A 15,307-nucleotide genomic window follows, 5' to 3' on the forward strand; every position below is an offset into this window, starting at 1 on the left:
TGGTCGGTAGCCACCACAGAAAAACAAAGCAAGCCAAAATGAAACACAAGAATAAAATTAAAATATTTTAAAATGGGGGAAGGAGAAGGGAGACAATATTCTTGCAGTGTGGACAAAGCAGGGTACTCCTAGGTGAATTATGTCTGTGTGTTAGAAGACACTACATCCCCAAATTGCAAGGAAAATAAAACTTATATAGTGAAAAAAGTACTAAAATGAAACATATATCTATAACATGTAGATGTGAAAAAATGTAAGTTAAAAAGCGACTATGAAATATAAGTTGGTATAATAAGTATCTAGTTGAAATGGGAAGATAGTAAAAAGAAAAAAAGGAGAAAAAGCATAAGAAAAAGAAGAAACAAAAGGAGAATTTTACCTGAAAAATAAATGAGTCATGAAGCAACACCTGGAGCTCAATATACTATTTTCCCCGGCATTGGAATTTTACAGACTTGTAGGCTCCATAGGCTCGTCGTCCACTTGTTCTTCCAGTCTGTCTTCTGGGAGAGGGGCCTGCCATGCTGTTTCTCAGGTATCCCTGCCTGGGCGGAGTTGTCCCACCCCCTGTCAGGGGGACGGGCTCAGTGCAAACTGGTCCTCTGTGTGGCTTTTGTTATCTGGAAGTTTTCCAAGCCTCTTCAAAAGGATCAGAGCAAAAATGGCTGTGCCGAGACCTCTGGCCCAGAGCAGGAAGATCAGTCTACCCTCTTTAATAAACCCTCCAGGACAAACAGTCTCCACTTCTGTATGCACCAAGAACAACAGTCTCCACTTCTGTATGCACTAAAAACCGCACCAAAAACCAAGAGCCCTTTGTGACTCTAAAACCGCAAGTGGCTGTGGGCTCATGCACGCACCCAAAGCTCCTGGATCATGTCTGGGTGCCACCCTAATGTCCTTTCCAGGCCACTATCACCCTGCGAGCTTTTGCCTAGTCGCAGACACAGCTGTTTCACCTCTCCTAGGGGATGGTATACGGTCCCTAGGTTCCAGTCCTTTTCAGGCTGCTCAGGAAAAGAGCGATTTACTGACTGGCCCAGCTCGCGGTTTATGGTGACCTGAGCTGAGAGTCCCCTCATGCCTTCGCTGACCATAAGCTGCTTCCCGGCTCCACTGCTTGGGTAGTCTACGGTTCAGGCACCGAGTTCACTCTGTGACTCCTCAGATCCAGAGGCCATAATTCCCCACCTAGAATTCTGCCTTTTCATTTCCAGAGCCCCTTTCAGAGAGGGATGTCTCTCACTAGAGCAGATTTCTAAGGGTTCCGATTTTGTGCTCCAGTGTTATATCACTTTCCAGGAGCCAGCTTATGGAGGCTCCCTCCCCTTTCTGTTTATCTTTCTGATATCTCCCCACAGATTCACGACTCCATATGTCCTACCTTGCAAAAAGCAGTCGCTTTTCTGCTTGTAGATCTCCAGATATATACTCTTACATCTCAGGCTGATTTCATGGGTGTTCAAAATGGTTTGATAGATATCCAGCTAAATTCAGGGGACCAGTTGAAACGGGGTCCCCTACTCCTCTGCCATCTTGCCTCCCTCTCTACTTCCCTCTTTTGTGTGTTCTAATTTATAGTGCCTCTTTTCTTTTCTGTTTGGTAATCTTTTTATACTGTGAGATATTTTTCTAGATACAGAATGAAAGTGGGTTCTTTAAGCATTAATTCGCATGTGCTCCTGTCAACCACCTGGGAGCACTACAAACCTAGACTATTTTACATTCTCGGCACCCAAACCCCCCAAACCGACATTCACACTGCAAATTCATGATGCAAACCCATATAATATTTGTGATTGCAGGTTCCTTTTGCCCTTTCATTCATTACCACTTCTCCTTATATATTCTTTTCCTTCTCTTATCTATACTTTCTACCAAAAAGGTATTGCTTAGCCTACTATAGGGTACTTCACACTAGAAATATTGCTAAATTCTGGCTCAAGCCCACAGGGCTACTGTGACTTAGAAGGTCTCCTCTGAAACTCTGTTGCTTAGTGGCATTGAACACCTGTTCTTCACAACTCAGTGGTTAGCAGAGGACTTTCAGTTTTGGACTACTACAGCAATATTAAAGTTCTATGGATTAAAAAAAATCACTCTACAATTCCCAGTGGAATGAATATTAGATTTCCTAATAAATCCTTTATTATGTTAGATATGTATTTTAGCTCTCCATCTTACAGGCATATGGTAGCAAATTGCATTTCCTAACACCCCTTGCAACTGAGTAAGACTACGCAACTCATTCTGGTCAGATAGATCAATACAAGTATGACAGCCTTCAAAGCTTCTTTCCCCTCTAGCACACAGGCAACATCATTCAAGATATTGCCTATTCCATTAGCTTGAGACTTTAAGTAACTATGATTAGCAAAGCTCTGACTGCCAAATTATAATATTTATATACTATGAATGGGAATGGGTCTTATATTATTAAGCCACTAAATTGTGAGGGTTGATAATTATAGTAGCCAAACCTAGTCTATCCTGACTGATGTTACAAAAACTATTTATTATCCAACCAGTAACAGATAAAATACTATCTTTCTAATTTGACACTAGAGTGAATAATGAGGGAATTAGTCAGTTGGTCTTTTCCTTAGCATATTAGACAAAATGTTTAGAGGGATAGAAAAAATATATAAATCATTATTCAGCTTTTTTTCCAAACATTATTTAAAGTCAGAGTAAACCTAATTCCAAACATGAGTGTTCTAGTTATTTACTAGTGCACAATAAATCAACCCAACTCAGTGGATTAAAACGATTTCTTTCTCATGGTTCTGTGGGTTGACAGCTGGGCATTTTTTGGTTGGGGTCTGTGCTTGCAGTCAACTGACAGGTAGGTCTTCAGTCTACTAAAGGTTCAACTGAGTTGATTGTCTGAGATAGCTCATTCAAACTGCTGGTGGTTGACATTGGCTGTTGTCTGGGAGCTAAGCTGAGTCTGGTTCTTCGTGGTGTTTAGGCTTGTCACAACATGGTGGCTGATTCTCAAAGAGCATCACAAATATGAGTGGCAGGAGGTAGAAGCTACCAGAACATTTAAAGACTGGAACAGCATCATTTCCACAATATTCTATGATCAAAGCAGTCCTAATGTCTGCCCAGATTCAAGGATTCAGAGACATAAACTACCTCTTGATATAAGAGTGGCAAGGTCAGAATGCAGAGGAGTATGTGGGAATGAGGTCCCCTGGGACCCCTCCCCCCCATTGCACTCTCTCTCTCAAAAAAATAAAAATATAGATAGGTAGATAGGTAGGTATGTAGGTAGGTAGGTAGGTAGATAGATAGATAGATAGATAGATAGATAGATGATAGACAGTCCCAGCCCTAATATTTAGGTATTTTGGCATGATCACTTCAGTAAATGTGGCTCTACCTAACTAGTTTACAGGAGCCAATGTTTGATGACAGTAACAAAGAACAAATAGAGATTATTTAAGACCATTTCAAAAATGACTTATTGGGGCACCTGGGTGGCTCAGTCGTTAAGTGTCTGCCTTCGGCTCAGGTCATGGTCCCAGGGTCCTGGGGCTGAGCCCTGCGTCGGGCTCCCTGCTCAGAGGGAAGCCTGCTTCTCTCTCTCCCACTCCCCCCGCTTGTGTTCCCTCTCTCACTGTGTCTCTGTCAAATAAATAAATAAAATCTTTTTTAAAAAGTAATTATTAATTTAGTAACAATAGCTGTATTAGAGAGGTAACTTTATTTTTTCTTTTTTAAAATTTTTTATTTAAATTCAATTTAGTTAACACACATTATATTATTAGTTTCAGGGGTAGCATTTAGTGATTCCTAAGTTCCATATAACACCCACTGCTCATTACATCAAGTGCCCTCCTTAATGCCCATCACCCAATTACCCCTTACTCCCACCAACCTCCTCTCCAACGACCCTGAGTTTGTTTCCTAGAATGAAGTGTCTCTTATGATTTGCCGCCTTCTCTATTTTCACCTTCATTTCTTTTTTCTTCCCTTCCCCTATGTTCATCTGTTTTGTTTCTTAAATTCAATATATGAGTGAAATCATATGGTGTTTGTCTTTCTCTGACTGACTTATTTCACGTAGCATAATACCCTCTAGTTCCATCAAATCATTACAAATGGCAAGATTTCATTCTTTTTGAGATAACTTTGAACAGAAAACACTATCTGCAAAAATATCTAGATCTAAAGAACCTAGTAATTATTTAATAGAATAACTACCTTTTTTTCCCAAAAGTATGTTTCTATTTTGGTTACCTGAAAAGGAAGTAGAGGGCTCCAATGATAAGAGTTCCTAGAAGAAGAGTCAATGCCACAAAAGCTGCAAACAGGTCACTTTTAGTTTGGATGCTGGAGCTTGGGAGAAAAACTTCTTCACAACGAGCTCCTGTATAATTTTCAATGCATCTACAGAATAAAATTTTAGATAAAGAATTGCATTCTCTGTCTTATTAACTAATATAGAAAGCAAAAGGTTTCCAGCTAGTATGAAGATAAAATACTAATTTTCCAGGTTTTGAACATAGAATAGGCATACTTTCCTATAATGTTCACAGAGATACAGTTATAATAAAGGAAATTAGCATATGTAATCTAATCTTTGTAATCTTCCTTTTACAATTTTCTAATTGCTTAGAAACTCCAGAGAAATTCTAGAGTATTTGGTCCTTTTATCTTCTAGATTTTCAATGATGTAATTATCCACACTTAACTCAAATTTATCTGAAATTTACTTTGTTATATCTGGTATAGATGTGGGTTTAAATGTATTTTTCTTCAATATTGCTGGTTATTCTAACACCATTTATTAAATAATTCTCTTTCCTACTGTTTAATAGTGCCTCCTTTAACATATGTCCAATTTGTATAAGTAACAATATTTCTTTCTATTCTTCCATATCTACACATATAATCTTCTACCACACTGCTTCAATATTGTTGCTTTATAATATATTTTAATATCTGGTAGTTCTCTTTCCTATTACTTTCCTTTTCTAGAATATTTTTTGGTATTTTCATTTGCCAACCAAATATTTTATGGCAATTTTTTTTTTTTTAATGTAAGCTCTATAACCAAATGTGGGGTTTGAACTCACAACTCTGAGATCAATAGTCACATGCTCCACTGACTGAGCCAGTCGGGTGCCCCTGCTAACCAAATATTTTAAAGGCAATTACTTTCAACTCCTTAAAACTATATGGAAAAGGACCATAATCTTTGATAAGACAAATCAGTTCCCTTTTCCCAGTTAATATGTTCAAAGAATTATAAAACATGGATATGGATTAATGAGAATGACACTGTTTGGCATCAGATCAATTTCATTATTCTGTAGTTTCTGTTAAAATAAAGAACAGTATTTTAATATATACCAATGTTTACTAAACCCAATAAGTTATGGAGTAAACTACACTTAGCAATACTTTAGTGTAAAAAAGTATATGTCTGTATGCATGTGTATATATATATATATATGTATTTTTCTTCTTTATGCTGGTATTACCACAACTAGAAATGTTGATTTATCTCCTTTTCTCCACCTTAGGGAACTAATTACTAAATAATGTGATAAGCTAAAAAGCAATATACATATAAAGGAGAGAATAAAACACCAAGATACAGCACAAAATATATCAATTTTACTTAAATCTACATATCAAACATGTTTTATGAACCCCAAGCCTTACCCACTGTGAGGTAGTAGTGTTATTGTTATAGGGTATCAGTTTGAGCAAAAAAGCAGTCTCAATTCTCTCAAATTACTGTAAAGATGGAGTTGAGACACAGAAAGGAAAGGTTAGGATAGAACATGAGTGGCAAACTGAAATGACAGTAAAAATATTTTGGGAAAACACAAATTACCTAAATAGAAAATACTTATTTTTCCATAAACTCAGTCAAATAAATGTGAGGAGAAAAAAATTTAATTGAAAATAACTTTTCTCCTATAGCCCCACATTCCACTTCTCAAACAGGGAATCCACAAAGGGGAATACATACACACACACACACAGAAAGTCAACATAGAAACTGCCATAAAAACTGATACATATGTCATCACAAAATAACCAAAGGGGCATTCCACACAGTAAATAAAACAAAAACAAAAAAATAGCTTGCATATTTAATTTGCCAAAGTATCTCCAAAATGACCAAAATAAACAGAGAAAAACTCCTCTAGCTTCTTTAATTTTTAAAATTAGAATTCAATAAGTAATAATTATTTCTGACTTCTGAAGATTTTTAAGGAAAAGATTTGCTGTCATAGTTTTAAAATAACTCAAGTTTTGAAATAATGTTAAAATGGGGCTGTTTCTACTCTAGAAAAGATAACTAGAACCCTAAAGACATAAATCCAGAAATGAAACAGCATAATTCTTCTTCATAAGGAGGATTTCTTTTAAAAAACCTATAAACTCATTACTTAAATTTTTTTTTATTTTTTAATTATTTTTTAAATTTTTTATTGTTATGTTAATCCCCATACATTACATCATTAGTTTTAGATGTAGTGTTCCATGATTCATTGTTTGTGCATAACACCCAGTGCTCCATGCAGAATGTGCCCTCTTTAATACCCATCACCAGGCTAACCCATCCTCCCAGGGCCCTCCCCTCTAGAACCCTCAGTTTGTTTTTCAGAGTCCATCGTCTCTCATGGTTTTTCTACCCCTCCGATTCCCCCCCTTCATTCTTCCCCTCCTGCTATCTTCTTCTTTTTTTTTTCTTAACATATATTGCATTATTTGTTTCACAGGTACAGATCTGAGATTCAACAGTCTTGCACAATTCACAGCACTTACCAGAGCACATAGCCTCCCCAGTGTCTATCACCCAGGCAGGCCATCCCTCCCACCCCACCCCCCACTCCAGCAACCCTGTTTGTTTCCTGAGATTAAGGATTCCTCATATCAGTGAGGTCATATGATACATGTCTTTCTCTGATTGACTTATTTCGCTCAGCATAATACCCTCCAGTTCCATCCATGTCATTGCAAATGGCAAGATCTCATTCCTTGTGATGGCTGCATAATATTCCATTGTATATATATACCACTTCTTCTTTATCCATTCATCGGTTGATGGACATCTTGGCTCTTTCCACAGTTTGGCTATTGTGGACATTGCTGCTATAAACATCGGAGTGCAGGTACCCTTTCTGATCCCTACTTTTGTATCTTTGGGGTAAATACCCAGTAGTGCAATTGCTGGATCGTATGGTAGCTCTATTTTCAACTTTTTGAGGAACCTCCATACTGTTTCCCAGAGTGGCTGCACCAGCTTGCATTCCCACCAACAGTGTAGGAGGGTTCCCCTTTCTCCGCATCCCCGCCAACATCTGTCATTTCCTGACTTGTTAATTTTAGCCATTCTGACTGGTGTGAGATGGTATCTCATTGAGGTTTTGATTTGGATTTCCCTGATGCCGAGCAATGTTGAGTACTTTTTCATGTGTCTGTTGGCCATTTGGATGTCTTCTTTGGAAAAATGTCTGTTCATGTCTTCTGCCCATTTCTTGATTGGATTCTTTGTTCTTTGGGTGTTGAGTTTGATAAGTTCTTTATAGATTTTGGATACTAGCCCTTTATCTGATATGTCATTTGCAAATATCTTCTCCCATTCTGTCGGTTGTCTTTTGGTTTTGTTGACTGTTTCTTTTCCTGTGAAAAAGCTTTTTATCTTGATGAAGTCCCAATAGTTCATTTTTGCCCTTGCTTCCCTTGCCTTTGGCGATGTTTCTAGGAAGAAGTTGCTGCGGCTGAGGTCGAAGAGGTTGCTGCCTGTGTTCTCCTTTAGGACTTTGATGGACTCCTCTCTCACATTGAGGTCTTTCAACCATTTGGAGTCTATTTTTGTGTGTGGTGTAAGGAAATGGTCCAGTTTCATTCTTCTGCATGTGGCTATCCAGTTTTCCCAACACCATTTGTTGAAGAGACTCTCTTTTTTCCATTGGACATTCTTTCCTGCTTTGTCGAAGATTAATTGACCATAGAGTGGAGGGTCCATTTCTGGGCTCTCTATTCTGTTCCATTGATCTATGCGTCTGTTTTTGCGCCAGTACCATACTGTCTTGATGATGACAGCTTTGTAATAGAGCTGGAAGTCCAGAATTGTGATGCCACCAGATTTGCTTTTCTTTTTCAACATTCCTCTGGCTATTTGGGGTCTTTTCTGGTTCCATACAAATTTTAGGATTATTTGTTCCATTTCTTTGAAAAAAGTGGATGGTATTTTGATGGGGATGGCATTGAATGTATAGATTACTCTAGGTAGCATTGACATCTTCACAATATTTGTTCTTCCAATCCATGAGCATGGAACGTTTTTCCATTTCTTTGTGTCTTCCTCAATTTCTTTCATGAGTATTTCATAGTTTTCTGAGTACAGATTCTTTGCCTCTTTGGTTAGATTTATTCCTAGGTATCTTATGGTTTGGGGTGCAATTGTAAATGGGATCGACTCCTTAATTTCTTTTTCTTCTGTCTTGTTGTGGGTGTATAGGAATGCCACTGACTTCTGTGCATTGATTTTATATCCTGCCACTTGACTGAATTCCTGTATGAGTTCTAGCAGTTTTGGGGTGGAGTCTTTTGGGTTTTCCACATAAAGTATCATATCATCTGCAAAGAGTGAGAGTTTGACTTCTTCTTTGCCGATTTGGATGCCTTTGATTTCTTTTGTTGTCTGATTGCTGAGGCTAGGACTTCTAATACTATGTTGAATAGCAGTGGTGATAGTGGACATCCCTGCCGTGTTCCTGACCTTAGGGGGAAAGCTCTCAGTTTTTCCCCATTGAGAATGATATTCACTGTAGGTTTTTCATAGATGGCTTTTATGATATTGAGGTATGTACCCTCTATGCCTATACTCTGAAGAGTTTTGATCAAGAAAGCATGCTGTACTTTGTCAAATGCTTTTTCTGCATCTATTGAGAGGATCGTATGGTTCTTGTTCTTTCTTTTGTTAATGTATTGTGTCACGTTGATTGATGTGCGGATGTTGAACCAACCTTGCAGCCCAGGGATAAATCCCACTTGGTCGTGGTGAATAATCCTTTTAATGTGCTGTTGATCCTATTGGCTAGTATTTTGGTGAGAATTTTTGCAGCCATGTTCATCAGGGATATTGATCTGTAATTCTCCTTTTTGATGGGGTCTTTGTCTGGTTTTGGGATCAAGGTAATGGTGGCCTCATAAAATGAGTTTGGAACTTTTCCTTCCATTTCTATTTGTTGGAACAGTTTCAGAAGAATAGGTATTAATTCTTCTTTAAATGTTTGGTAGAATTCCCCTGGGAAGCCATCTGGCCCTGGGCTTTTGTTAGTTGGGAGATTTTTGATGACTGCTTCAATTTCCTTAGTGGTTATAGGTCTGTTCAGCTTTTCTATTTCTTCCTGGTTCAGTTTTGGTAGTTGATACATCTCTAGGAATGCATCCATTTCTTCCAGGTTATCTAATTTGCTGGCATAGAGTTGCTCATAATATGTTCTTATAATTGTTTGTATTTCTTTGGTGTTGGTTGTGATCTCTCCTCTTTCATTCATGATTTTGTTGATTTGGGTCATTTCTTTTTTCTTTTTGATAAGTCTGGCCAGGGGTTTATCAATCTTGTTAATTCTTTCAAAGAACCAGCTCCTAGTTTCGTTGATCTGTTCTACTGTTCTTTTGGTTTCGATTTCATTGATTTCTGCTCTGATCTTTATTATTTCTCTTCTCCTGCTGGGTATAGGCTTTATTTGCTGTTCTTTAGGTATAGGGTTATGTTGTGTACTTGAGACCTTTCTTGTTTCTTGAGAAAGGCTTGTATTGCTATATACTTTCCTCTTAGGACTGCCTTTGCTGCATCCCAAAGATTTTGAACAGTTGTGTTTTCATTTTCATTGGTTTCCATGAATTTTTTAAATTCTTCTTTAATTTCCTGGTTGACCCATTCGTTCTTTAGTAGGATGCTCTTCAGCCTCCATGTATTTGAGTTCTTTCCAACTTTCCTCTTGTGATTGAGTTCTAGTTTCAAAGCATTGTGGTCTGAAAATAGGCAGGGAATGATCCCAGTCTTTTGGTACCGGTTGAGACCTGATTTATGACCTAGGATGTGATCGATTCTGGAGAATGTTCCACCGGCACTAGAGAAGAATGTGTATTCCATTGCTTTGGGATGGAATGTTCTGAATATATCTGTGAAGTCCATTTGGTCCAGTGTGTCATTTAAAGCCTTTATTTCCTTGTTGATCTTTTGCTTAGATGATCTGTCCATTTCAGTGAGGGGGGTGTTAAAGTCCCCCACTATTATTGTATTGTTGGCGATGTGTTTCTTTGCTTTTGTTATTAATTGCCTTATATAATTGGCTGCTCCCATGTTAGGGGCATAGATATTTACAATTGTTAGATCTTCTTGTTGGATAGACCCTTTAAGTAGGATATAGTGTCCTTCCTCATCTCTTATTACAGCCTTTGGTTTAAAATCTAATTTGTCTGATAAAAGGATTGCCACACCAGCTTTCTTTTGGTGTCCATAAGCATGGTAAATGGTTTTCCACCCCCTCACTTTCAATCTGGGGGTGTCTTTGGGTCTAAAATGAGTCTCTTGCAGACAGCATATCGATGGGTCTTGTTTTTTAATCCAATCTGATAGCCTGTGTCTTTTGATTGGGGCATTTAGCCCACATACATTCAGGGTAACTATTGAAAGATACAAACTTAGTGCCATTGTATTGCCTGTAAGGTGACTGTTACTGTATATTGTCTGTGTTCCTTTCTGGTCTATGTTGCTTTTAGGCTCTCTCTCTTGCTTAGAGGAACCCTTTCAAGATTTCTTGTAGGGCTGGTTTCGTGTTTGCAAATTCCTTTAGTTTTTGTTTGTCCTGGAAGCTTTTTATCTCTCCTTCTATTTTCAATGACAGCCTAGCTGGATATAGTATTCTTGGCTGCATATTTTTCTCATTTAGTGCTCTGAATATATCCTGCCAGTCCTTTCTGGCCTGCCAGATCTCTGTGGATAGGTCTGTTGCCAATCTAATGTTTCTACCATTGTAGGTTACAGATCTCTTCTCCCGAGCTGCTTTCAGGATTTTCTCTTTATCTCTGAGACTTGTAAGTTTTACTCTTAGATGTCGGGGTGTTGACCTATTTTTATTGATTTTGAGAGGGGTTCTCTGTGCTTCCTGGATTTTGATGCCTGTTTCCTTCCCCAAATTAGGGAAGTTCTCTGCTATAATTTGCTCCATTATACCTTCTGTCCCTCTCTCTCTTTCTTCTTCTTCTGAGATGCCAATTATTCTAATGTTTCGTCTTATGGTATCGCTTATCTCTCGAATTCTGCCCTCGTGATCCAGTAGTTGTTTAGCTCTCTTTTTCTCAGCTTCTTTATTTTCCATCATGTGGTCTTCTATTTCACTGATTCTCTCTTCTGCCTCATTTATCCTAGCAGTTAGAGCCCCCATATTTGATTGCACCTCATTGATAGCCTTTTTGATTTCGACTTGGTTAGATTTTAGTTCTTTTACTTCTCCAGAAAGGGTTTCTCTAATAACTTCCATGTTTTTTTCAAGCCCAGCTAGTATCTTTAAAGTGATGATTCTGAACTCTAGATCCGACATCATACTAATGTCCGTATTGAGTAGGTCCCTGGCAGTCGGTACTACCTCTTGTTCTTTTTGTTGTGGTGATTTTTTCCATCTTGACATTTTGTCCAGAGGAGAATAGATTAATGAAAGAACAAAATGCTAACAGGGTAAAAACGTCCCCAGAAAATATACTCTAAACAAATCAGAAAAGACCTGAAGCAGTGGGAAAAGAAAGGGAAAGAGAGAAAAAAGGAAAAAAAAAAAAAAAAGAAAGAAAAAGATAAAGATAAAAACACACAAAAACAGAACAAAACAAAACAAAAAATACAGAATATGATCAAATATGATCAGGCTGGTATATAGATCAGTGCCACACACTAGATTTTGGGTGTATTTTGGTCTGTTAGAAGAAAGTGCCTCCCAAAATTTTAAAGAAAGAAAAACTTATATATGTACAAAAATAAGGGTTGATATGATGAAGGGATGGAATATGACTGTAAAGATGGAAATTATAAAAAATTTTATAAAAGGAATTGATAAGAAGTTGTTTTAAAAAAAAGAAGAGGATTTAAAAAAAAGAAAAAAGAAAAAGGAGAGAATGTGATCAGGCAGGGGAGTAGAAAAAAACCATACACTAGAGATTTAGGGTATATTTTGATCTGTTAGAAGAAACTATCTCAAAATTTTAAAGAGAGAACAACTTATATATATATGCCAAAAATATGGGTAACTACTATGAAGGGATAGAATATGACTCTAAAAATGAGAAATAAAAATGTTTTTTTAAAAAAGGGATTGATAAGATGTTGGTTGAAAAAGGGAAAAAGAAAAATTCAAAAAAAAAAAAAAAAAGACAGTTAAAAAAAAATTTAACTTTGAAAGACTACAGAATCATGATAAAAAAGCCATGGATTCTATGTGCATTATTCCCCTAGCGCTGGAGTTCTGCCATTCTTGATCGGTAAACTTGGTCTTGGCTGGTTGTTCTCGCTGATCTTCTGGGGGAGGGGCCTGTTGCCGTGGTTCCCAAATGTCTTTGCCGGAGGCAGAATTGCCCGCCCTTGCTGGGTCAGGGCTAGGTAATCTGCTCGGGTTTGCTCTCCGGAGCTTTTGTTCCCTGCAAGTTTTCCATACAGCTTTGGAGGCAGAGAGTGAAAATGGCGGCCTCCCAGTCTCCGCCCTGGAGGAGCCGAGAACTCGGGGCCCCGCTCCTCAGTGAGCCCCCAGAGAAAAACCGTCAGTTACTCCCGTCTCCCCGGTCTCCGGCCTCACTCCATGCTCACCCAGCCTGTGACCGCGCGTTTCTATCTCTGGCACCTGACCCCGTGTGGAGTCTCCAAACCCCGCAGATCCCTGCGGTGCGCTCCGGCGCCTCTCCTCCCAGGGGAAGAAGGTGAGTCTCCCCGGATCTGCCACTTGTTGGGTCCCTGCTGGAGGAGCAGGGGCCTGACTGTGCCGTGGATCACGGTTTATGGCAACCCCGAGCTGAGAGCCCGCGCCTCGGCTCTGTCTCTGCAGCCGGCTTCCCCGCTCCGATACCTGGGAGCTCTGCCACACTCAGGCACCCCTGGTCTTTCTGTGACCCCGAGGGTCCTGAGACCACACTGTCCCACGAGGGTTCCACCCCCCGCTTAGCCACTGGAGTGACGTCCCTCAGCGGAGCCGACTTCTAAAAGTTCCGATTTTGTGCTCCGTGGCTCTATCACTTGCCAGAAGCGGCCGACGGAGGCCCCTCCCCTGCCGTCTATCCTCCCAAATATCGCCTCAGATTCACTTCTCCACACGTCCTACCTTCCAGAAAGTGGTCGCTTTTCTGTTCAGAGAGTTGTTGCTATTCTTTTCTTCGATCTCCTGTTGAGTTTGTAGTTGTTCAGAATGGTTTGATCCCTATCCAGCTGAATTCCTGAGACCAGATGAAATCCAGGTCTTCTACTCCTCCGCCATCTTGCTCCCCCCCTTACTTAAATTTCTTAAAGTTGTTCAACTTTAGGTACGATTGAACTTCAAGGAGAAGATACAAACTACCCGATGCAACTAACTATAAATGTTTTACCTGGGCAGTAAATACTTTGAGTTGGAAGGAGTCAAGGGAATGGTATAAATATAAACTTAGTAGTCAAATCAGCTTGTTAGCAAACAAAAAAAGGAATATAAAGGAAACCAACACTAGAATGTCATTTTGTTATCTTACAGCAGGACAAAGGAAATACATACTCTTGTGGGAAAGTAAAAACATGATGCTATCTTTAAATAAAGTAATGTCAAGGAAAAACAACCCTTGTTATTTTTTAACTAGTTAGAATTTAGAGAAAAGCAAAGAGAAATTTAAATATTATGTTAAAGAAGTAGGAATGGTTGACTTAAAAATTAATTTAAAATATTTAGATATTTATCATGCAAAAAAGTAAACAGCCCACCAATGATCCAACTTTCTTTTTTAAGATATTTTTAATTTTTTTTAAGTAATCTCTACACCCAGTGTGAGGCTCAAACTCACAACCCCGAGTTGCTCTTCCAACTGAGCCAGCCAGGCACCTCTGGATTCCACTTTTAAAGCTTGAGCTCATTTATGAAAATGTTACAACCTCAGTTACAACATAAATATCAAATTTCAGGCCAACACAGTTAATCAATGACTTTATGGATAAATAGGGAGAATTAAGATCAGACAGGCAACTGGTATTACTAGTTGAAGCAAATTGAAAGGTAAGGTGTTGCACCAGCATTTTACATGTAACTAAGTAGCCCTCAATCTTTATGCAACTGTCTTGCTAAATTATTTCTAGACCTCACTTCTACACAGACCACCAAGTAGCAAAGAGTTGTGATACCTGATGAGGGGAACACCAAGCCCTAAGGATCATGTACATTCTCCTGGAATCGAAAGATGAATGCTGGAATAGACATAAATGCTCAGCTAGGTGAGAAATTCCCAAACTCAGAATCCATGCCATATGTATTGGTTTTCTGGCTGAATATCACCAATAATCTGTCCCTAACCACAGAGGCTATGTTTAGTACACTGGACATGAAATAAATTCATTAGATTCTATGGCATTTAAGGTAAGTTTTTACACATTTGAGACCTTTATCATGATAAAAGAACCAAGTTTCTAATCATGTAAACAAATACAGGGCATTTAGCTTCAAGAAAGAGTAGGGGCACCTGGTGGCTCAGTCAGTTAAGTGACTGCCTTCGGCTCAGGTCATGATCCCAGGGTCCTGGGATCCAGCCCCACATCAGGCTCCCTGCTCTGCGGGGAGTCTTCTTCTCCCTCTCCCTCTGCCTGCCGCTCCCCCTGCTTGTGCTCTCTCTCTCTCTGTCAAACAAATAAATAAAATCGGAAGGAAGGAAGGAAGGAAGGAAGGGTATTCAACTGTGAAGTAGAAAAAACTGATTTCTTGACACTTGTGCTTGTTGGCTGTGTGACCTTGGGCAAGTCACTTAAACTCTCTAAGACTCTGTAAAATAAAAATAACAACACCTGCTTTAGCTATTTCATAGGGTTATTATCAGAATCAAACAATGTCTAAAAGTGCTCTGAATGGTGAAACACACTATACAAGTGAAACTGAAATTAGTGACTTTATAAAGGCCATGTTTACATCCCATATCAGACTATAGAGAATATGATGCCTAAGAAAAATTATAACCAGAAAAGGCTAAGAGCATGGCGACCAATAAATGTTTATGTTTATTATTATTATTATATTTCTCGGAAACAAGTTTATATTATAGAAGAGTTCACTAA

General features: G+C 38.7%; 1 protein-coding gene across 31 annotated transcripts in view; it reads right to left on the reverse strand.

The window, feature by feature from the left end:
- NRG4 (neuregulin 4) overlaps positions 1 to 15,307 on the reverse strand; it is a 201,846-nt gene that overhangs the window by 82,694 nt on the left and 103,845 nt on the right. For 28 of the 31 annotated variants that reach the window (XR_013450366.1, XR_013450367.1, XR_013450377.1 and 25 more), the window contains one exon: positions 4,249 to 4,398. The exons of the other annotated variants lie outside the window; for them this stretch is intronic. Coding sequence is in view for 5 of the 28 variants with exons in the window: in XM_078079032.1 (XP_077935158.1) it covers positions 4,249 to 4,398 (150 nt within the window). In the remaining 23 variants the exon portion in view is untranslated. The remainder of the gene's footprint in view (positions 1 to 4,248; positions 4,399 to 15,307) is intronic. 31 annotated transcript variants of the gene reach the window in all.

The sequence above is a fragment of the Halichoerus grypus genome, chromosome 8 (genome assembly GCF_964656455.1).
Source record: "Halichoerus grypus chromosome 8, mHalGry1.hap1.1, whole genome shotgun sequence".
NCBI lineage: Eukaryota > Metazoa > Chordata > Mammalia > Carnivora > Phocidae > Halichoerus > Halichoerus grypus.